General features: G+C 37.5%; 1 protein-coding gene across 3 annotated transcripts; it reads left to right on the forward strand.

Moving 5' to 3' along the window:
* The first annotated feature begins 206 nt into the window (after window positions 1-206).
* LOC139137265 (uncharacterized) lies at window positions 207-23,005 on the forward strand. Of its 3 annotated transcripts, none has more exons than XM_070705265.1 (8): window positions 207-329; window positions 10,027-10,121; window positions 14,120-14,554; window positions 18,450-18,517; window positions 18,839-19,020; window positions 20,371-20,400; window positions 20,739-20,798; window positions 21,263-23,005. In XM_070705265.1, the coding sequence occupies exons 2-7, from the start codon at window positions 10,053-10,055 to the stop codon at window positions 20,783-20,785; spliced, it is 831 nt and encodes a 276-aa protein (XP_070561366.1). In that variant the 5' UTR covers window positions 207-329; window positions 10,027-10,052; the 3' UTR covers window positions 20,786-20,798; window positions 21,263-23,005. The 3 variants fall into 3 exon arrangements, with proteins under 3 accessions (XP_070561366.1, XP_070561363.1, XP_070561364.1); XM_070705262.1 differs by lacking the exon at window positions 207-329 and adding an exon at window positions 5,719-6,015 and having other exon boundaries at window positions 10,030-10,121; XM_070705263.1 differs by lacking the exon at window positions 207-329 and adding an exon at window positions 5,814-6,015.
* Window positions 23,006-23,169: the final 164 nt, after the last annotated feature.

The following is a 23,169-nucleotide window of genomic DNA, read 5'->3' on the forward strand; positions in this document are numbered from 1 at the left end:
ACCGTTGCACAAAATAACTCCTCCTCCTCACCCCAGGGGACTTTCATCTGCCCCCTGTGGTGCGACGGGGAGGGAACGCATTCTGGGACATTTGAAACAATCTATTTTGAAGAGTCATACATAGCTATAAGTAGTTTGGTTTGAAGGAGCATTCAAAAGTGAGTTCGCCGTTTATAGGAGAGTGACATTTCAAGCAAAGGTGAATCGGCTTACATTACTAAGAATAGGACTGATCAATACGTGTGTGAAAGGGGAGACCTCACTGTGAAAACAGAGAGCGTTCAGTCAAAAGTGAACCACGTATTTGAATTCTTCAATTGTCGAGTCAAGTAAGTATCAGTTGTTTGTCCTATTTATTCATCCGGGGGCAAAATCGCTACGTGCAAATTTTCGCGCCGCGAGACTATGGTCGCTCCATGAATTAGGCGGGTTCGGCTACTAGTGTATGTAAACGCGTAAAACCTACGTACTTATGACCTTTGCCGATGGCAGCACCTTGATACACGGACATGATTGTGACACGTGCAATCTATATGCATTATTTAATGGCTGACATCGCCGATTTTGTTTTCGTTAAGAAAGATTAGCGACTTCTATAAGCGCTGGCAGAAGATGAACGGGGTAGTGACTACAGTAGCAACAGAACTATGACGGCTATTTTTTTTCACATTAATGTTATCAACAGGTGGTCAAATAAAAGGGACATTAGGTACGCGGAACGTTGTTATGTGTGGTTTGATGTCTGTTCTCACTCAGATGTGGATTCTGATGCTGTGTAGGTTGCGCTAGTTGATGTCGGAGATGTTGCTCCATCGCAATGGTTGCTTGAACAGACTCTCAATAACTAGATTCGCTGGGGTGTTGAAACTAAAAGTGTAGATCAAAATTAACTTGTTATGAGGTTATGACTAAAAATCAGACACCCTGGCTCGTTCACAATTTTCATATGTACGCAAAGTCGCGCAAGCTCGCAGAGGTACTGCAGACGACAATTTTTCTCTTCTTATCGCCTTTCAAATACTTGAATTTATAGAGGCCACTCAGTTAACATATTCGATTGAAAATACAATCCTTGGCCTCAGCGAGTTACACTGCTTTATTGAGACAGGATTACTTATTTATTACCATAACCTTGAAGGAAATGTTGATGGTAGTCCGGCAACGATATGGTAGTAAGCTGTCCTACAAAGTTAGACCAGCGAAAGGCAATGAGATCGATAAACGGCTTGGCCGTTATTCTTTATAATAGCCTTCACTTACGCAGGTTACTTTGGGTCGCTGGCGTTTCGCTTGTCTTGCATGGGGAAAACATATAAAGCGGCCATCACTGCGCGCTTTCGACTGCCGCCGTGAGTGTGTGTGAACATCGTATACTTGTCCCCAGACACAGCTCATGCTGCTAGCGCGTCTCTCAACCAGTAAAATTGATTAAATCAATTGTGAACGGTTTTAACAAGGACAATTCACCTTCAAAATGTCATCATCAATACTTCCAGTATTGATGATAATTCCAGATAGAGCAACTAAGATTTACTTTACTGTAGACAGTGTAGACCATTTTGAAACAGTGTAGACCATTTTGAAACGGTCATGGTTGTAAAGTGGACTCTGTTAGAAGTATATCTTACTCTTGTTTATTTTATTAACTGTGGTCCACTACCATTTTCTTATAGACATCAACCTACACTACACTGTGACATATCAAAAGGGAACTGCATCCATTGGGAAAATCCGATCATTTCAATTCGATACCCTATGACATGCATGTATGTGTGTGTATGTTGCTGTCGTTGAATGATTAAACACTGCTTGTTCAAAGGTTGTTGTGCCGAGGCTCAACTTAGCTCCAACAAAGACGTTGCCCGGAGTGTGATGTTTGTCATGTTTTTATTATAGCGACAGTACAACGCACTAGGTAGAGCCGATTTCGGCACACACAAAACTATGCAGCATGCATGTGTGGACAATTTTTTTCGAGATCTTTGTATACGCCCCGGACGATACAAAAGATTTGACGTTCCAGTGTAAACATTACTTTATAAATGAGAAAAACTTTATATACCCTTTATATATCCTTTCTAACGATGCAGCAATACATATTTAAGTATAGTGATTGTCCTTAGTTAGCAGTGCATCCCAAAATATGCGAGTCCGTGTACATTCTATTTTCGTTATTCTCCAGTTGAAAATACATGGATTTCATTATTCTATGAAACTTTGCTTTGTACGAGCAAAATCACTGTATGTGCTGTAAAAAACAATGCAACAAAATCAATGTAATTTTTAATTAAATACTTTTGAAAGGTGAAAAACCTTCTAAATTATGAGAATTAAGCATCTCTCCACCCAGATGTGCTGAAAACTCATTATTTACAATAGTTTTCATGACGAGGCTGGTAATTATGCTAAGATTTTATTCATCGATTTTAATTATTCCTTTGCCACTATTCAACATCACATTCTGACCGTCCAATTATCCGGAGTCAGTGTGCCCTTTGCTATGATTCACTCGAGTTTTGCATCAGTCAATAACAGATTCAATATTTAAGATTACTATAGAATCTGTGATAATCACAAAAAAAAACCATTGGTGTTCGTTCAACGGCAGTGTTTTAAGCCCGCTTTTTATCCATTCTTTACTTAAATAGTTGCCAGGATGATTTCCCTGTCAGCATGCACTTATTTCAAATTTTCAAACTATGAAGCGATAACTGTTATTTTAAAATGATTTATAGTCGAATATTGACTTCATAAATTCGGTAATTTAAACAATTTTTCTTTATGATGAAGAATATTACTCAGACTACATGCATATCGTAGCATTGTTGAACTGCTTCCATTAGTTCTCGTCGCCTTCTGTCACAAATCGTGAAAAATGTTGAAAATCTGCCCGAGTCGTGAAAAAAACGGTTGAAAATATAATATTATCATCGGTAAACCGCCCCATTTTTTCTGACTTAACTGATAATTCCACTAGCGTTAAGCACCATAACAATTATCCCTATACCCGCCTATTTTGAAATATTACCGTCCGGGCGTATTGACTTCATGATTGCAGTCTCAGATGTTGTTAAGGCATGACACACTGAGAAAGCGTCGTGCCTACAGTAGACAAGTTCTGACATTCACGATTGTGTTATCAGAATGAGTACTGGCACATCCAAGCTTCTCTGCTGCATTGGTATTCTCGTGTGTAATTTGTGCAGAGAAACCCAAGAAAAACACGAGGTCTGTTGTGGTTGCCTTTTTCATCTTCCGCGTGCCGTACGACCATTCTCACTTGGGATGGTTCACTTTCACTGTGGATCGGCCATATTAAGTTTGCGGGGAAAGAGGCCGGGTTGAAAAGTTATTTCATTCTTGTTCACGTACTTTGTAAATGGAGTACCTCAGTACCTACTCAGGTCCCAACACTGGTATTTAAATCAGCCCGACAAACATGTACCAGGTTGAACACTCAGGGTCTACGTGCGATTTTGTCGTCATGGTGAGGTTACATTATTGCCGCCTCTAGGATGATGGCTTTACATGCTTGAGGATCAGGTTAAAAGTGACAGGTTCATATACACTAGGACCTTCAACTCAAATACTTCTGACAGATATCATGTTGGCAAGTCCTTAATAGCCAGGTCTCGCTTCTACGTCCGCGTCCCAGCCAGGTATTACAATTATACATTTGACAGCAGAGAAAGCTTTATAAAAAAATGACAATCTTAATTTCTCGAAAATCGACTCATTATTGTTTTTTCCGTAGAGTTAACACAGGAATGACGGCCATTTTGAAAATCAAGTGTCGATAAATGTCAGATAATTTGTTTCCATAGTACCAAAATCTGCGTATCGACCCCCTGATTTTTATTCTTGATTTGGTAAGAGAATGGTTGAAAGTTTAATTGAGGAAAGTTTGAGCAAAAGTTGGAGTATTTCACTTTCTTCGAGGCGCGTATTGACTTATCGCAAATGCTTTCCCTCAAAAATTGCGGTTAAAAGAAGTTTTAAGAGTTTATGTTATGGGTAACGAAATTTTCACCACGAGTTGGAGATCAAAATGTCCATGACTGGATAAAATTTAAATTATGTTTTGGAACCGACCTCATCTTTCAAGGTGCGTCGGCGACTACATTTTATCTGCACGGACGAGGAGACGGATCTCGTAAACCTTTGTCAATCCGTAGGAATTCTGACGTAAACATTGCAATACTACATAAAATATATGTGCGTAGGGCGTCTTAAATGTTTTCAAATAATCGTGAGTTCCCCATAAACATGTTTCAAATCCGCAGCGCAAATATCATTAAAGGCTATAGCTAAAGCTTATTATTTCTTTCACTATTCGCCATGTCGACGTTGGTATTTACGATACGAAATCATTACATAGTTTTGTAACGATGAGCAGACTGTTCTCATAAAGTGTTTTGACCAGTTACATGTAAAGTTTGTTGAACTCTCTGTAAGATTTCTTTGTAATTCTTCCACATTACCCCTCTCTCTTCACTCTAGACCAAACTCACCTGGCATCTCTGAGTTCCTCCGTGAGCCCGGTCGCGTCTGCTTAAGTATAGGACGCGCCTCGGGGACACATATTCGGGCTTTCAAATTTTATCGATTCGAATTTTCTTCTGGTCTACCACTTTTGGGGGCTTATTTAAAAACTTTTGGTTTAGGAATATTTTTAAATTTCTTAGGTTTTTTTTTAAATCATCAATTTTATTTTTCGCAATAGGACTAACACAGGGAAGGCGAATTTTGAATTCAAAATATCGTGATATCATGGGTAATTTGTCTCTATAGCAACGAATTTTGCACGGTGACCCCGGCCCTGACTTTTATTCTTGTTTTGGTAAGAGAATAGTCGAAAGTTTCATTGAGGAAAGTTTGAGCAAAAGTTTAAGTCTTTCACTTTCGAGGCGCATACCACCTTAATACGAACACTTCTGAAATGATTATATTGTTGGCTATCGGCTGTGTTCGATCACTAGCGCCCTAGCACTGCTCTGGCAAACTTGTCGATTTTCCGCCACCCGCAATTTTTGTCGACGCTGATTCCTCCATGTTTATGTTGACATCTTTACTGCTATCGTAACAGATCACCTTTCACTTCGAAAACACATCATGGTCGGCTCTGCGGTTTTCCTGGCTTTAGTTCTGTTTAGGCGTAGATCAAAACTGCCATGTTTTAGCCTCATTTGTGAAAAAGACTACAGCATTTCATGTAACGACTGGCCATTACTTCCTTATTTTGTTTATTCAGTTCTGATAACGTACAAGCTGCGATTCATGAGAATTGGCATCCACTATAGTCGACACCCTAAAACAGACATATATTCTTAATTGCATATGAAAGTTCAACTTGCAATGATGTGTAACGCTAGGCTGCATGTGCAACCATTGTCGACAAACGTCCGGAAATAAAAATCGCCGACATTTAGTACACATTTTCATAACTGGTGACATTGAAGTCAATAAAGCTCACCTGTGTACAGTGACAAAATCCATTTAAAAATGCGAGCTTCGGGTAAGAAAACTGAAGATAACACAACGAACAATGTAAAAGCTAGGACGCGTATCTGACACAACTCTTCGTCAGCATCAACGATGCAAACATACATGAATATGCTAATAAAAAAAGCTTTATGACAAATCAGAAGTAGACAGCTCACATGAATAAAATAAACAGAGAATCATTCGCTGTGGAGCGAGTGGAAATGCTGCGTTCAGTTGAACATTTATACCAGCTTGACGAAGTAGCGCCCTGCTTGTATATGAGTGACAACTTTTTGGTTTGATGCGTGTATCATAAATAGTCTATTGACAATTTATTTTGCTTAGTCATCCTTACCGAGGTATTTTACTCGAGTGAGCAGACGTCACAAACGTCACGATAAAGGTATAAAAGCAAAGGTGAAGCGGCTTCCATAAATGATCAAGGCAGTTATTATTGGGGAGACTTAACTGAGAAAGCACCTAGGCTTGCTGAGTACAAAGGATATATTCATCTGCGGTTAGTCGAGTCGGGTAAGTTTTCTTGATTACCTTGCAATTTTTATCGAAATGAATGACACTTTTTACCGGCTTAATAGTACTTTGACCGCAATGACCGCTTAAATAGTACTTCTACCGCAATGACGATAATTTCGTCGGGCTAAAGTTCCCTGTGAGACATGTCAGAACGCGAGCGACCGTGTAGTCTCTCTGTTAAGGTGCTGCACGACCACGAAAACCTTCCAGAGTAACAACAGCGCGTTCTTGGTGTAGTTACGTTCCTCGATGTACCTTGAGGAAAATGTTTGCGTACAACACACGATTCAGTGTTCTCAGCCTTACACGGAAGGACTGGCTACCGAGCCGCCTGCTAAGTTTATTTCATCCAATAAAGACAAAGAATATACCAACGGTCCCTCCACTCAAACCTTACTTGAAAGACTACATATTAGCTTTAGTTGAACGTAACGCATGAGATCCATGTTTCCCTTCAGCACTGTCATGAGAGTGTGATGAGTTACTTGCAAATTCAAGAGAAAAGTGCCAGGTCTTTGTCTCGTCAACGGCCCCGAGGCGTGCGGTAATGTATTCTACGATGGCCCCCAAAATGCGCACTCACTGCCATAAGTTGGCAGTACGTAGGGCGCTTACTGCAGTACATGATGCAATCATACAAAAACTATCATGGATGATTTTTTTATCAGTATAAGCTGACAAGAAGTAAAGAAAAAGGTAAATCTCGGTTTTGGAAGGTGGATATTCTTGTGTAAGACAAGGCACTTGATTTTTGGACACAATAATTACTGCCTCTGTCACAGAGGAAGGGTCTTCATAGCTCTGGCAAGCTCCGAGTTTATTATAAGATTCACTGAACAAGGAATTATCAAATTTTTACAGACAGTCTGTCATTTCTGAAAGAGAAATATGTATAGCCTGGCATTTTTTTCATTCATCAGAACTCTTTCAGAGAGTGTCTTACATTGCTTAAGTATAGAATTGTAAAGAATGCAAATACACAATCATGTCTCTCTTTTCGGATACCTGTTCAACCCTTTGAATGTTTACATTTTTCCCATAAAAATATTAGTGCAACATTTCACCAATTTTCTGAAATTTTCTGATTTTTTGGATAATTTTTGACAAAATGGACATCACATTTCATTTGCTACAGTTTTTTATCAAAAGTTTGGCAAATATCTGACAAAATTGACTGGGGTAAATTTTATAAAGGTAGCAAAAAATCGACTTTGGCGCTTAACGGGTTAAGTACGACAGTTCTAGCGAGGACATTTCTCTATGTAGGTCATTTCTAATCGGGGAAATGTTTGTTTCTTAGACAAAGATCTGGAGAACAAACTAGAGTGATTTTACTGTTGCAAGTCAATTCGTTGGAGAGGGACTGTTGTGAGGGACTTGCGCGGGGATTCTACGAATTAAAAAAGCATCTCTTAGGTGAACTACTTAATCCCATAGTGGAGAAAATTGCATATCCACAGTTACACCAACGGCGCGATCGGCGAGGAAAATGCAGCTTGATTAAAATAAAATTTACAGTGAGTCACATTTTATTATGGTAATATGAGAATAGTCAAAACTGAACGGAGATAATAATTTGACTGGTTTATTAGCGAATGCGTCAGGAGTGTGTAAAAACGCCACGAAAATTAATACGAATATTACATGAATGATAGAGTTTCAATGCACCGACTGACAATATCTGCAGCGCGAATGGATTGTTAATAGTTCTTCCCGCCCAAAAACTGTCCAATGAACGTTCGGACCAAGCGACTATTAAGGTATAACTCAACGACTGAACTGGTGCGGTATGATGCACATTAATTGCCTGTACCTAAACAATGATTGCTGGACATGCAAACTGGTTTTAAAATGCCAACGCTAACCTTTTGTTGTACTTTTGGTCCATATATTTTTCACTACATATTCCAGACCCGCCCTCCATTCAACCTGAAACGTCTTTTCAAGAATTCCATTTAAAATGGTAAAAAGTTTAAAACCCCTAATTTTCTTTTAACTACAGCGTTTTCTTCAGTGCAACGTAAGTAATTGTCTTGACGTACGGCTGGCATGCTTAGACCATAGATTTCATTAAATCAACCATGAACAGTTTCAATACAAAAAGCTGACCCGACAAACTCCAGTGCAATGCTTTTCTATAGCATGGGGGACAGTGATCAACTGTACCGTTAAGGATTGAGTATTTTTGAGCGATCGTCTTTGCAGAGATGTCAGCGTGAATAAAAAGATTGATGTTTTGGTTGTTGGTAATTTCATTTGTTCATGCAAATGACATGATACATGCCCACGGAGTGGAGTAAACAAACTGGAACCTGCCAATCGCCTTCTTATGTCATGTGACAGCGCAATGTCAGCGACGCATTGAAGGAATTACAAAGGCGTTTCTCTGTGTTGGAATTTTTACCCCTTCGCAGTGTTACATGTTGTCGTCTTTTTGTCGTCAGGCGACGACAAGAGGTAGTTGAAGTAGCGAAGTTTACGTTCTAGCATTGTCTGAATAACACCAGCGTTCAATATCCGTCTACACAATTTCACAAACAAAAAAAACACGTTGTTGCGCACAGGCTGGGTTGACATTAGCGAGTGGTTGCTAAGCGGAGAAAAACGACAGGAGCACTGCATGGTGACGGTTTATTATCCGTAATGGCGTCACGGTACAATGGCTGCGCTGTTCTGTCCATACGGAATTGTTTTGCAGCTGAGGTCAGGCGGCGAGCACGTGCACGGCTGTTGGTAAACAAATTACCAGCAAGGCTTGGGTGCATAGCATGAGGTCAATACATATATATTTAATGCCTCGGAGCGACACTCCAACTCCATAGTTTGGCTCAAATTTGTAATTCTTCTTATAAGCGCTTATTGTTTGCCAACTTTATTGATACGTCGTTATGATGGATGATTAAAATAACCTGTGCTTTTGGCAGACAAATCTTGACGGACGACAATTATTTGCAGTTATTTTTTGTAATGCGGCCAATGGAAAGCAACAGTAATGAAGGAACAATCTTAGTCTCCTACAAAAGCTCGTAATCAGTACAGAAGAAAACGTGGTTTATTTTTTTCACAAATTTTAACTTGACCTATTTTAAAGTTGAACTTCCGTTGTTCTGAATCTTGTATCCGCAATTCGTGCATCCACTCATAACTGGGGTCATGTCTTATCATTATTCTCCCTAAAGATTTGATACTACATACTGTTTGTCACATTAGTATTATAAACACGCGCGTTGAGCGCTACAGCGCGCAGCTTCACAAGAAGTTTTACATTATAATTAGTGGTAGGATAGAAATATGGGTTGGAATGAAAACCACCGTGGACCGCTTGAAACCTGCAGTGGACGGGAAAAATCCCGTAGACCCACCGCATACCCTACAAAACCCTATGTTCGAACCGCTAGAGGTGGCCACAAGAGGGCGTTCTTTGAAGACGGTGACGTCTGCAAAGTCAAGCGAAAACTATTAGTATTTTTAGGGTACCTCATCCTGTAATTGAGCTACCGCTCGTTGGATGATGGACTGATAAAATATATGCCCAATTCAAAGAAAAAATTAATTGGGAATATTCACGTCCATTTTCCTTCTAAATCTGATTTGAGGAAGATAATCTTAATCTTACACAAGAATTCAATTCATTCCCCGTCCCTTTTTCTATCATACCCCTGATAATGTTATGCTTATGAATGATACACAAGCGATATGATAGTTTTCTGGCCGTGTACATTCTTTATATAAACGATGGAGAGAGTAGATCAGTCTTACAATGTACAAATTCATGGCCTGGAGTGAAATATTAGTAGTGTAAGTTCTTATCAACATTTCCCATAAATACATTATTAAAATACAGGACAAAAGCTATAGATGTAAAACACTTTGGAAATTGATGGAGTATATTTATGACTTGATTTTATTCTTCTCACATGATAAAACCGAGTTTTGAATTAACCTGATTCTGTATAATAACTCAAAAAAATTACCAGCATACTAAAAAAGCCATAATCTTTCTTTCAGTAGTATCTGATTACACCAAAGTGTCCATGGCTCTGACGACAGTTCTGTCGTTGTACACATTGTTGTACTCCCTCCTGGCTATCTGCCACGCTCAGGTAAGTGTACAGCCAGATACCAGCTAAGCGTATCTCACACGCGCATACAAATGAGTGATTAGCTTCCAGATGATGAATGGATGACAAACGGGAGACGAAAAGGTGCATCACCTACACTGTAAAGTGAAGTGTTCAAGGATAGAACACCAATTAAACGCCTTTTTGTAACACTTTTTGAACGCGTCTGGACGTTCAGAAATTTAACACTACGTGTTCAACCAACGTTCAATTTTTGAACACACGTGTGCAGATTTTGAACACTATGTGTTCATCAGACATTATATTGAACACCATGGTGTTCCATATCTGAACACACGTTGCACATGAAATGTGTTCAAAAAATTGAACGCATTTACGCGTTCAAAGGGCTGTAACACTTTTTGAACGCATGGACGCCGTTCAACGATAAGTGTGTTAAAGGATAGAACACATGATATGCACTTGTTGAACACCTTTAATTTTGGGCGTTCAGGGGGTGTTCAAGCCTTGAAATAACAAAACGGACCACTGATATTCAGTAAAATTATTTTATTCTGAAGTTACACAAAAATTACTTGAGTAAAATACAATTATTTAGTGTAAAATGGGAAAATAAACATGGCCACTTTGTAAAGTTTGTCCCACCTTCCTATCAAAACATAAACAAAGGAAAATCCTAATAAGCACTGTCGATCGTTTTCAAAAATATGAACAAAGTAATGACAAAACAGGTTGTGCTTAAATATTGTGGATTACGTTATATGTTCATATTTGTAAAAACGTACAAAAATATCTGTTTTGAAAAAGCTCAAAATTTAGCTTGCTTATTGTGTTGAAAACACGTATTCGTATGAAATGTTTACTCCATTTTTGTAAGATGGTTTAAAACATTTCTTCTTGAACTTGGAAAAAGGTTAGACAAGGCTTCTCTGATGCACATGGTACATAGTTGTCCACACTAAAGTAAACACAACATGTCAAGTTGTCACAAAGTGTCACAGTAAGGCACAACATGCAGAAAGTGGGTAAAGTGGGTCCTGGCAGTGTAAAACCTATTTCCTTGTCCAACAAAGTCCTCCATGAACGAAAAGATTTGTTTGTTTGTAATATCTTTAAATAGAGATAAATATTAAAGGAATCGTACTGGCCGTTTTAAAGAAAAAGCTTGGAATGTAAAAATTTGAGGACGATGTCATACATTCACCTAAGCTCTGCGTCGCTAACAGCAAAGCTAAAAAACAGTAACAAATCGAGAACAAAAGACGTGTTGATCTACAATACAAAATAATCTAAGATTTGGTAGTAGGCTATGATCAATTAAATGTTACTGGAGCATAAGCCTTTAAAGACGTGAAGTCTCCTTCATCAGATGCAAGGGTGGAATGAAGAATTGAAGCAGAATATTCCGAGTGAAACTTTCAGAAAATTCAGAAATTCAGAGTGTACATTTTTCACCCTGAATTTTCTGTCGCTTTCTGCTTTAATTCTTCATTCCATTCTTGCATCTGATAAGGGAGACTTAACGTATTTGAAGCTTATTCTCCAGTAATATTTAGTTGATCATAGCGTTCTACCAAAGCTTAGATAAATTCAGAACAAAAATACAGAAACTTATCAAAATTCAGTTACTGACCCTCGAAAGTTACTCTACATTAGAGATGAACTGAGGTTCTCGAGCATGTTTCCAGACAGCTATCTCTACATTTATCTTCTTCAATTTCTGCACCATCAGTTTCTGTAATAACTCTTCGATTACCAGGTCAATCCAACTTTTCACATCCTGAAAATAATGCAACAATAGGTAATATGGCAACATGAGACTTTAAATGAAAGACAAGGTGGCCATATTAGGTTAAGGAAAAGGGGTGACTTTGGTATATACTTTTCGATAATGTTACAAAATATTGGCCTCTTCTTGTCATCAACTGATGGAAAGTAAAAAAACAACTCTCATATGCTGAAACAACAGAGTGTACACTCTGCAATGTTTAACTAATGTTTTACATGTGATTGTGATTACTAAAAGACATGTGTCAGCTGTGATTACGCAGCGGTAATGTAGCATATCGATCGCGCTCGGGTCATGGGTCATCGCCACTGTAATGTGGTGATGACGCTCGACCCCATGGCCAAAAACGCCGCTGCGTATTCACAGCTAGTCAGGCTATTTTATGGTATGCCAGCCACTGAAAGAAAAAAAGGTTTCTTCACGTATTTGAGCTATTCCACAGTGCTATACAAATAATTTCAAAGGATAATAATACAGTTGCTTCAAAATTTAACACGTTTTACTATTTTGGAGAGAAAACTTACCCTTTCTGGTCTTGATTCCGCACGATCACGACCTCGGCGTGCGTTTACAAGAAAAATGTCGCAACTTCCGTTTTGATGCATGACGGGATAAGAAAAGGCACAAAAATTGAACACTAAGTGTTTAGAAGTAGAACGCCTCTTGCATGCTGATGTTAAAATTAAAACGTTCATGGTGGTTATCTGATTTTCTTTTCAAAATTTCAAAATTTCAACCCGTAATAAACGTGTAAAATTATTTTGTATACTTCTCTTTTAGAAAAAACATGCTTTCAGTAATTTTAGACCAGAGATATTTTCACTTAGTGGCAAATTCGTTACATCAAAATCCGTGTACGTTTGCCGGACAGCGAGGCAGTAATAAATTTAATATAGCCATAGAAAAGTAAAAAACACTAAAGATTGTTAATTGGTTTACTGTATTGTAAAATTTCTGTAATGCTGAGTTTTTGAACACTTGAAGGAGATGGTTGTTAACACTCTGTGTTCAGGTTTTGAACATCAGTGTTAATAATATGAACACTAGTGTTAACAATATGAACACTAGCCGTTCAAATTTGAACACCGAAATCTACATTTTGAACGCGTAAAGACGCGTCTAGCGTCCGCTATTTTTACAGTGTACAACTAATTGGCAGGGCAGACAAGCTGAGCCACGCCGTGCCGAGCCAAGCCGCCTAAAATTTAATCCCTCAATATCTCATATTACTTTCCATTTTACATTCTAAATTGCAGTACAAATTACATCACGAGTTCGACTTGCTCTCATCAGATCGTCGTTGTGTAAGAAAGCTGGTTCTTCAAGAAAGTTGTTTCTTCAACAGAGCTAATGAACAATTTATCTGAAGTAGCTAGATTTTAAATATTTTTCATCCCTGATTTTACCTATGGTTGTGTGTTTGTTTTTGTATTGTCTTTATTTAATGTCTTATTCTATCATATTGCCATATTTTGTGATTGACGATTAGTGTCACTGCCGTAACGCCAATTGCTAAATTTGGGATGATGAAGATTGATTGATTGGTTGAATCACTGATTTAGATAGATAGATAGATAGATAGATAGATAGATAGATAGATAGATAGATAGATAGATAGATAGATAGACAGACAGACAGACAGACAGACAGACAGACAGACAGACAGACAGACAGACAGACAGACAGACAGACTGACTGACTGACAGACAGACAGACAGACAGACAGACAGACAGACAGACAGACAGACAGACAGACAGACAGATAGATAGATAGATAGATAGATAGATAGATAGATAGATAGATAGATAGATAGATAGATAGAAAAAACATTGACAGAAGAAATTGATCGGTAAGAGATATCGGCATAGAAATGGACAGCTAGATGTACCAGCAGAAAAATGCATGGATAGACTAAGGAACGAATAGTTGGCTGGACGGATGATAATTATTGTAAGTTATTATATTGAAGTGTAGATTATGTTTACATGTAATTGTAAATAAATATGTTTTTTTCAACATTAAGAGTGAAACGGTTTACTCCCTCACGTAAGCGTAACTGTCGTATTTTAACCGCATAATGTGAAATGGCCTTGACTTCCTTATAAGCAGTACTAGTCAGGGCACAGGGAGTCAATGTTGATTGTTCGGAGGCAAGATGCCGTAAATTCGTGTTTCATAATGGCCGATTGCCTTTTTAGCTCTCTCTGTCTCTTGTTCTCTTTTACGTAGCAAACATGTCTTGTGTGGACTCAATGGATAGATGATGAAAATGGCGGACCACTTAACGCCTCTTCCATCGGAGAATTTGAACTCATCAATGACCTGAGAGGTCCCTATGGATTCTGTGATGAGCCAACTGATATTGAATGTGCTTTGGCCGATGACACCAATACTCCGTACAACGAAACTGGACAAGATCATCTGACATGTAACTTGCAGCAAGGATTTCTGTGTTTTCACAGCCAACAAAGTGGCGACTGCTTCAATTACGCTATTCGATTACTTTGCGCCGAGCCCCTGAAAGAGGATTCCAAAAACCTCTGTGTTGAAAACGATGGCATATCCTTCGAGTTTTCTTGCACCTTCCTCGATGGTTGGACAGATGACCTTGATGACAAGTCTTCCTGTCAATACAATAATGCCATCGTGGATGTAAGTGACGCGGTAAGTATTCTCAACAGTGACGGGAACTCTATGTGGGATAACACGGTCTGTGAAATATGGATTGATGATGTAAAGACACCTATCTAAAAAAGCTATATAATAGATTATGTCATTACATGTAAAGGATGCAGGGAGAGGCATGCACTGCAAAACAGATTGATATCGATTCCTACTTACGCGGCGTGAATTTGATTTGCGAAGGTAAACAACCTTAAATTTCAATTAATGTACAATTATTGCATCGTTAAATAAATATCATATAAGTGCACAAACAATGCACTGTAAAGTTAAGTGTTCAAGGATAGAACACCAATTAAACGCCTTTTTGTTACACTTTTTTGAACGCTTCTAGACGTTCAGAAATTTAACACTACGTGTTCAACCAACCTTCAATTTTTGAACACACGTGTGCAGATTTTGAACGCTACGTGTTCATCAGACATTATATTGAACACCATGGTGTTCCATATCTGAACACACATTGCACATGAAATGTGTCAAAAATTGAACGCATTTACGCGTTCAAAGGGCTGTAACACTTTTTGAACGCATGGATGCCGTTCAACGATAAGTGTGTTAAAGGCTAGAACACATGATGCGCACTTGTTGAACACCTTAATTTTGGGCGTTCAGGGGGTGTTCAAGCCTTGAAATAACATTACAGACCACTGATATTCAGTAAAATTATTTTATTCTAAAAATAAACAAAACATTTCTAGAGTAAAATACAATAATTTACTGTAAAATGGGCAAATAAACATTGCCATTTTGTATGTAAAGTTTGTAAGAGGAAAATACCAACGGTATTAACACCCTCCTATCGAAAACATAAGCAATAAAAAATCCCCATAAACACTGTAGATTGTTTTAAAAAATATGAACAAAGTAATAACAAAACAGGTTTTACTTAAATATTGGGGATTACATTTTATGTTCATGCTTGTTTAAAACGTACAAAAAATCATCTGAAAAAGCTAAAAATTTGGCATACTTATTGTGTTGAAAAAGTGTATATGTATGAAATGCATACTCCATTTTTGTAAGATCGTTTCTTAAAGACCTTTCCTCTTGTATAGACAATTGCAAATTTTGAAGAAAAAAAAAGTTAGTCAAGGCTTCTCTAGTGCGTATGGTATATAGTTGTCCACATAAAAGTAAACACAAAATGTCAAGTTGTCAAAGTGTCACAGTAAGGCACAACATGCAGAAAGTGGGGAAAGTGGGTCCTTGGCAGGATAAAACCTATTTTCTTGTCCATCAAAGTCCTTCATAAGCAAAAAAGTTTGTTTGTTTGTAATATCTTTAAATAAACCCTGAAATAAATGGGTGATATTTCAAAAATCTACTTCTCAGAAATTAAAATATACTTGTAAAGACCATTCTAATTCTGGTCTACCCTGCTATTTATTTTTATACAATTTTTTTTACCAACAATGGTAAAAATCACCATTAACATAAAAAATGTAGATTTCATCATAACTTGAATATATCACATTGTTGTCATCCCTAATGTCTTAAAAATGTCTTAAATGTCTTTAATGTCTCAAAAAATCAAAGTTGCAAATTTCTGCATAATTTGAACAATCTGAAAAAACCTATCAGTACAAATCTATGTCATAAATATCAAAGCTGTTCAATTAGCATTTTTGAAGAAGATTCCAAATTTTAGAAGAGTTTTTACCAAAAATGACAAAAATTGCCATGAAACATATTTGAATGTTTCATCACAACTAGCACAAATCTGACTAAGGTCATTCTTAGGGACATGCTTACCAAATATTGAAGACGTCAGAAAAAGAGAGGAGAAGAAGACTTTTGCCAAAAAATAGCAAAAGTAGCCTCAAAAATATAAATTTGCATATTTCATCATAATTAGAACATATCTGATTAGGGTAATCCCTGGGGACCTGTAATCCAAGCATTAAAGGATTCCTACAGGCTGTTTTGAAGAAAAACCTTGTCATGTACAAATGCGAGGACAATGCTACACATCCACCTATTTAGCTGACAGCAAAGCTAAAAACCAGTTGCTAAGAACAAGAGACGTGCTGAGATACAATGCAAAACAAAAAAATCGTAGGTTTTGTAGCAGGCTTTGATCAACTAAATGTTACAGGGGCATAAGCTTTCTAAGACGTGAAGTCTCCTTCAGATGCAAGGGGGAATGAAAAATTGAAGCAGAAAGTGACAGAAAATTCAGAGTGAAAATTTCAGAACATTCAGTAATTCAGAGTGGACATTTTTACTCTGAATTTTCTGTCGCTTTCAGCTTTAATTTTTCATTCCACCCTTGTATCTGATAAGGGAGACTACACGTCTGTGAAAGCTTATTTTCCGGCAACATTTAGTCGATCATAGCATGCTGCCAAAGCTTAGATTAATTCAGAACAAAAATACAGAAACTTATCAAAATTCAGTTACTGACCCTTGGAAGTTTAAATCTACATTAGAGATGAACTGAGGTTCTCAAGCTTGTTTCCAGACAGCTACCTGTATACTCATCTTCTTCATTATCTGTACCCCCAGCTTCTGTAACAACTCTTCGATTTTCAGGTAAATCAAACTTTTCACATCCTGAAAACAATGCAACAATAGGTAATATTGCGAGAAGAGACTGTAAATGAAAGACAAGGGGGTGATTAGGTTAAGGAAAAGGGGACACCTTCATATACAGTGCCTCTTTTCAATACTGTTACAAAATACTCTCATATGCTGAAACAATACATTTTGTACTCTACGATGTTTAATTGATGTTTTACATGCGATTGTTTCTACTAAAAGACATGTGTTAACTGTAATTACGCAGCGGTACTATGCAAGGCGTATCGATGGCGCTCAGGTCAAGGGTTATCGCTACATTTGTGTTGAGATGAACCTTGACCCGAGTGAGATCGATCGATAGGCCATGGCCAAAAGTACCACTGCGTATTCACAGCTAGTTGTTGGCATACCAGCCGCTGACAGAAAAAAGTGTTTTTTAACACATAGTTAAGCTATTTCAAAGTACAATACAATTAATTTCAAAGGATAATGCTTGAAAATCTAATAAATTTTACTATTCTGGAGAGAAAACTTACCCTTTCTGGTCTTGCTTCCGCACGATCACGACTTCAGGGTGAGCTTACAAGAAAAATGTCGCAACTTCCGTTTTGATGCATCATGGGATAGGAAAAGGCACCAAACTTGAACAAAAAGTGTTAAGAAGTAGAACGCCTCTTGCACACCGATGTTAAAATTAAAACGTTTTCAAATTTTCAAAATTTCAACCCATAATAAACTTGTAAAATTATTTTGTATAGTTCCCTCTTTAGAAAAATCATGCTTTCAGCAATTGTAGACCTGAAATATTTTTCACTTAGTGTGAAATTCGTTACACCAAAATCCGTGTACGTTTTCCGGACAGCGAGGCAGTAGTAAATTTAATATAGCCATTGTAAAGTAAAAAACACAAAAGATTGTTAATTGTTTCACAGTATTGTAAAATGCTTGTGATGCTGAGTTTTTGAACACTTGAAGGAGATGGTTGTTAACACATCGTGTTCAGGTTTAGAACATAATTGTTCATAATATGAACACTAGTGTTAACAATATGAACAATAGCCATTCAAATTTGATCACCGACATGTACATTTTGAAGGCGTAAAGACGCGTCTGGCGTCTGCTATTTTTAGGAGGTGACGAAGAGAGAGAGAGAGAGAGAGAGAGAGAGAGAGAGAGAGAGAGAGAGAGAGAGAGAGAGAGTGTGTGTGTGTGTGTGTGTGTGTGTGTGTGTGTGTGTGTGTGTATGTATATGTGTGTTTATGCGAATGCCTCTCTCTGATTAATTATTTGTGTTTTGAGTGGGATGTCCTTGATATGAACAGAATAATAGCAGAAGCTGTTCCTTTTTCCCCAGATTTATGGAATACTTGATGACTCGTCTGTCGCTGACGAGCTCGACTGTGTAGAACGCCCTCTCTTGAGGTAAATTCCCAGCCTCTGCTTAGCTTTGTCTATATATAGATAAAGTGGTGTATTATATTTGCAATAAAGCAGGTACAGATTGAAACAATATGGTTGAAGTCAAACATCTAATAATGTCACGATAACCTGTGACTTGACTTTGGATGTTGTTAGCAGTCATTGCCATGATAACAAAAGACTAGTTGTGAAGACCTTTGTCATGCTGCTTAACGTACGACAGATTACATAAATTTGATATAATGCCGCTGGAACACTTTTCTGACAAGAAGCTAAAAAATACATAACAATTAAAACTTTGTCCCGTTCAATTCAAATTCACAGCAAAGCAGATGACAGTGATATGGTTGTGGAGATTACGGTCAGGTTCTCCAAGGGCACCGAACTTACCAAAGACGAGATGGTTGACGCATTCAAGGACGCCGCAAGTAAACGGAACCTGGATGCTTCTTTTAAGTACAGAGTAGATATTAATGGTACTATTACGGCGGAAAGAATCCAATCAGGTGAGTGGAAAGCAGGCAATGTTATTCTGTATATTGTTGGAACAAAAAAGGGATTGTCTGGCTTTAAGGCTGTGGAACTGTGCTGACATCTTGTGCCACGGTCACTATGAGATCTGATCTCGACCTCTGAACCATACTATTGACGGGCTAGTCCTGAGTTGGACGTGTCTGTTGCTGTAGAGTATTCCTATTTTGGTTCCGAAGTCTTAATTTTATGTCTTAGCATTTTTTCAGTCTATTGCAATCGCAAAATCTGTCTTTCTCGAATCGATAATAATAACTGGTCAGGTACATGTAATAAGCGCCTGGAAAGTACTGAGTTAAAATTTTGGTGAAACCTTTCTGATAACCTCAAACTTTTCTATGAAAAATTCCAGAATAATTCCAATTAAAGTCACGGTGCAAAGTTTAGCACTAGAGAAAGAAATCACCAAAAATTAACCGATATTTGAAATTCAGAATGACTGCAACCCCTGTGTTTCTTAATTATATGAGGAAAAGTAACATTTTAGATTTACGCAAAACTAAGACTGTGAACATCTTTCGTACACCAAAAGCTTTAAGATAAGCCCCCACAAGTGGAGGATCAAAAAATGAATTGTAAAAATTTGATAATCCGAATATCTGTCTCCAAGGGGCATTGTACCTTAAGATTTGATTAAGGGCTTATAAAACGTCAGAGATATGGAAATATACTGTTACCGGCGCCTTCGATTTCTGAGAAATATGCTAAGCATATGTTCTGTTTCAAACACTTTCTGAAAAATTAGACGTTGTGAAAAGTCAGACGTGTTCCAAATCGATACAGCGTGTCGTTCATTTGAAAAAATTTTGGCCAATCGTATGCGATATAAAAATCGAGATTGAAGGATGAAGTGTGTTTTGTTAGTTTATTGAAGCAGAAGTGTGATATATCGTTAGGTAGATTTCTTCTGATTATATCGTTTTCAGTCAGTCCGTTATTCGTGAAAACTGTTTGTCAATAGTAGCGGTCTTTGTAGAGGATCTTTGAGATTGAGGTGTTCTGGCGATGGCCATTACTGTACACAATGTTGGATTTCATTGACCAATGAAATATGAATAATCATGGTTCCAGTGTTTCCTCACGGTAAGCGCAAAGTACCCTGGAAAGGGACTCTTATATAGTGAATGTCATGCTACCTGGCGATAGGATTGACCACACTTCGACGATATTTCAAAACGGACGCCAGTAAGGTTGCGAACACATCAGAGGGGTAGATAAGTTTAACCCATGTCATCCTGAAACCACTGACATAATTATGGCATTAGCAGTATTGATATTTATGAGAGTACTTGACAAAATAACGCTTGGTGCAACTTTCATTCCAGGATCTGAAAGGCAGAGAGGATCTCTTCACGGTAAGCGACCCCTTCGTCGAACTGAATAAATATTTAATCACATTTAACTTTTCAGATATTTTAGATGAGATCGATGCAAATAAGTATATGCCACCCTCATAAGACTTGTTAAACTTTAAATGCTCATAAACGCTAATGTATATTTGTCTTTAAGCAATTGTAAATTTAACATGGACCCGTTATCATTGTGACATAGTCGACATAAATATTGAGATATTCAAGAGCTTGCCAATTTACGCTTTTACAACATGGTATTATGTATAATATGTACTACTGCTGCATGAAATATAGACCGTGGTTCAGTGACGTAAAGTAACATTTTTCTGTGTTTGTTGCAGGAATTCTCGCCACCTTGATAACGGTGATGGCGCTGTTTTACATGTAGCCGACATCATGAAGTAAGTCCTCATTTTATGTGAATAATAACGAAATTTAGTTGCGAGCTCAAAATTATCAATTTAGTTGGTTTTGTCACACAATCAACTTTGTCTAAATGCAAGCTTCATTCTTGAGAATATATTTATTTCCTAAAGTAAACATTACACGAATGCCGTGTATGTGAACTTCGATAGCAAACAACATTCTCAGACGCGTCTTAGAAAATATTATTGTTTCTCACACAAACGTTACTTGAATATTGTGTATTTTGACAGCAAATGAGTCTGGCTCATTAGCCGAATGAATCCGCTGTACGACACTCGCTGACTTTTTTCAGTCAAACAGAAAGTGCATTTTAAAATAATTCCATCGACAGTGCAATAAAGTATGTTCTATATGTAATTGAATAGGCTGACGGTAATCAACATGCTGTTTCTTAAATTGAATCCACGTTTGAACGAGTTATTTTCATCTTTTGATCCAGGTTATCCGGCGCCAGAGAAGGTTTAAATGCAAGGCGTCTGCCGTCAAATAGTTTTTACCAGCCCATAAAATCTGTGTTGAATTCCTTGAAAATACATTTTAATACGCTTGGGCTAACAATGAGAATTCACGCTCAACGCTTTGAAGAATTGATTAAGGATATACCCAATCATGTTGAAGCGTGAGTGTTATATATGCCATGCGGTGTCACGATGGTAGGGAACTGGCAGCTCAGAAAATGACAAAATGTTAAATAGACTGAGAAGAAAATACGGAATTCGCGATGCTTTACTAATTATTAATAATAGTGTGTCATTTCTATTCGGATTTTCATTTTTACACAAAATTACACAAAAGTGATTTTCAAAAAAACTTATTCTGGGCTGCAAACAATATCAGTACATAATGATTAAACTCAAAATATATTTTAGCGCTTTTAGCATCAAGTTGCTCAATGAGGTACAGTACGTACTGTTCAACCCCGTTCCAGGGAAATTTCATGTAAAATCAGTGAGAAAACATTGTTAGCAGTGTGGATCCCCTGCAATTTCTAATTGGTTTGGAGTTGCTAATGTGATCACAAACTCGCGTGTAAGCTTATTTAGTAAAAACTTGTATTTATATTCATCGATGCTGTTTTTATATATAAATCACTGTTTTATAAAAATGCTGTATTTTTGTCGTTGTTATTGGCAGTTTATAACAAGCCTTCAATGAATATTAATTGTGACAACTTTAAAATAGTTATTACACGTATACTTAAACCCTTTAGTTGTGTTTCCGGTTCAGTCTCGAAAGCTAAGTCCGCGAACTGATTAAAACGACAGCATGTAAACCATCGTTCAAAAGTAGATTTCACTTGCTTTAAGCCAATGATAATGACGATGACAAAAACTGCAGAAATAACATTAAGGTAGAATGCGCATCCGGGACAGATATTCGGAGGACTCTCAAATTTTTCCATTCCCTTTCTGATCTATTGTAAGAGCACATTTTAAAACATTTGGAGGAAGACAAATTTCGACAAGCCTAGTTTTTCCGAAATTGATTTTTTTTCTCTAGAGTTACCGCAAAGATGATGGCCTTTTTGAATTTCAAATATCGGTTCCACTTTTACCAAACTTTGAAGGTGACCAATGAATTTTATTCTTGATTTACAAAGAGGACGAGTCAATATTCTATTCCGGAAAGTTTGAGCAAATAAAAGATTAATTATTACAGATTCAAGGCGCGTGTTACCTTAATAATAGCCAGGCCATCCAATTATGTTATTCATTGGCGAAGATCGTTAACGTGTCACAAACGACAAAATGACATTTATCTCTTGAACTCAATAATTCGGCACAAACATTGACACCTCAAATGTGAAAACAAATCATTAGTTTCTGGTCATATGGTTTGTAAATTTTCAATTTATTTTTCGACCAATATCATTTAATGTCAGAGTCAACACGCATCTAAGTATTGTATATATTGTTTGTTCATGTATATATGTAATACATATTTGATTTCATTTCATTAAAGTCCTGCAACCATTCAAGCTGATTAACACTCAAAGTCGGTGTGACATACATTGTGGATCACACAGAGACAGAGAGAGGGGAAAGAAGGATAGTGGGAGCGGGGAATGGTGTCGTGTCCCGGCGATCACTGTTTTTAGGTCTCTTAATTAAACGTTTTGTACATTTTGCCATATGTGTATAATTTCAGGAAAATAAATGCCAGAAAATCTTTACTTATCGAATTGTGAATTACTTGTTGCTATTGACATTTGTTCAAGAACAATCGAACGGAGATGTAAAATGGCCAGAGTCCTATTCTATAGTGCAGAACAGAAACATTTGGTTCACTTAATACTTTATGGAGCTGGAACTCGTGATGAAGCATGCGTAATGCTGAACTGTATTG

Source organism: Ptychodera flava, chromosome 7 (genome assembly GCF_041260155.1).
Source record: "Ptychodera flava strain L36383 chromosome 7, AS_Pfla_20210202, whole genome shotgun sequence".
Lineage (NCBI taxonomy): Eukaryota > Metazoa > Hemichordata > Enteropneusta > Ptychoderidae > Ptychodera > Ptychodera flava.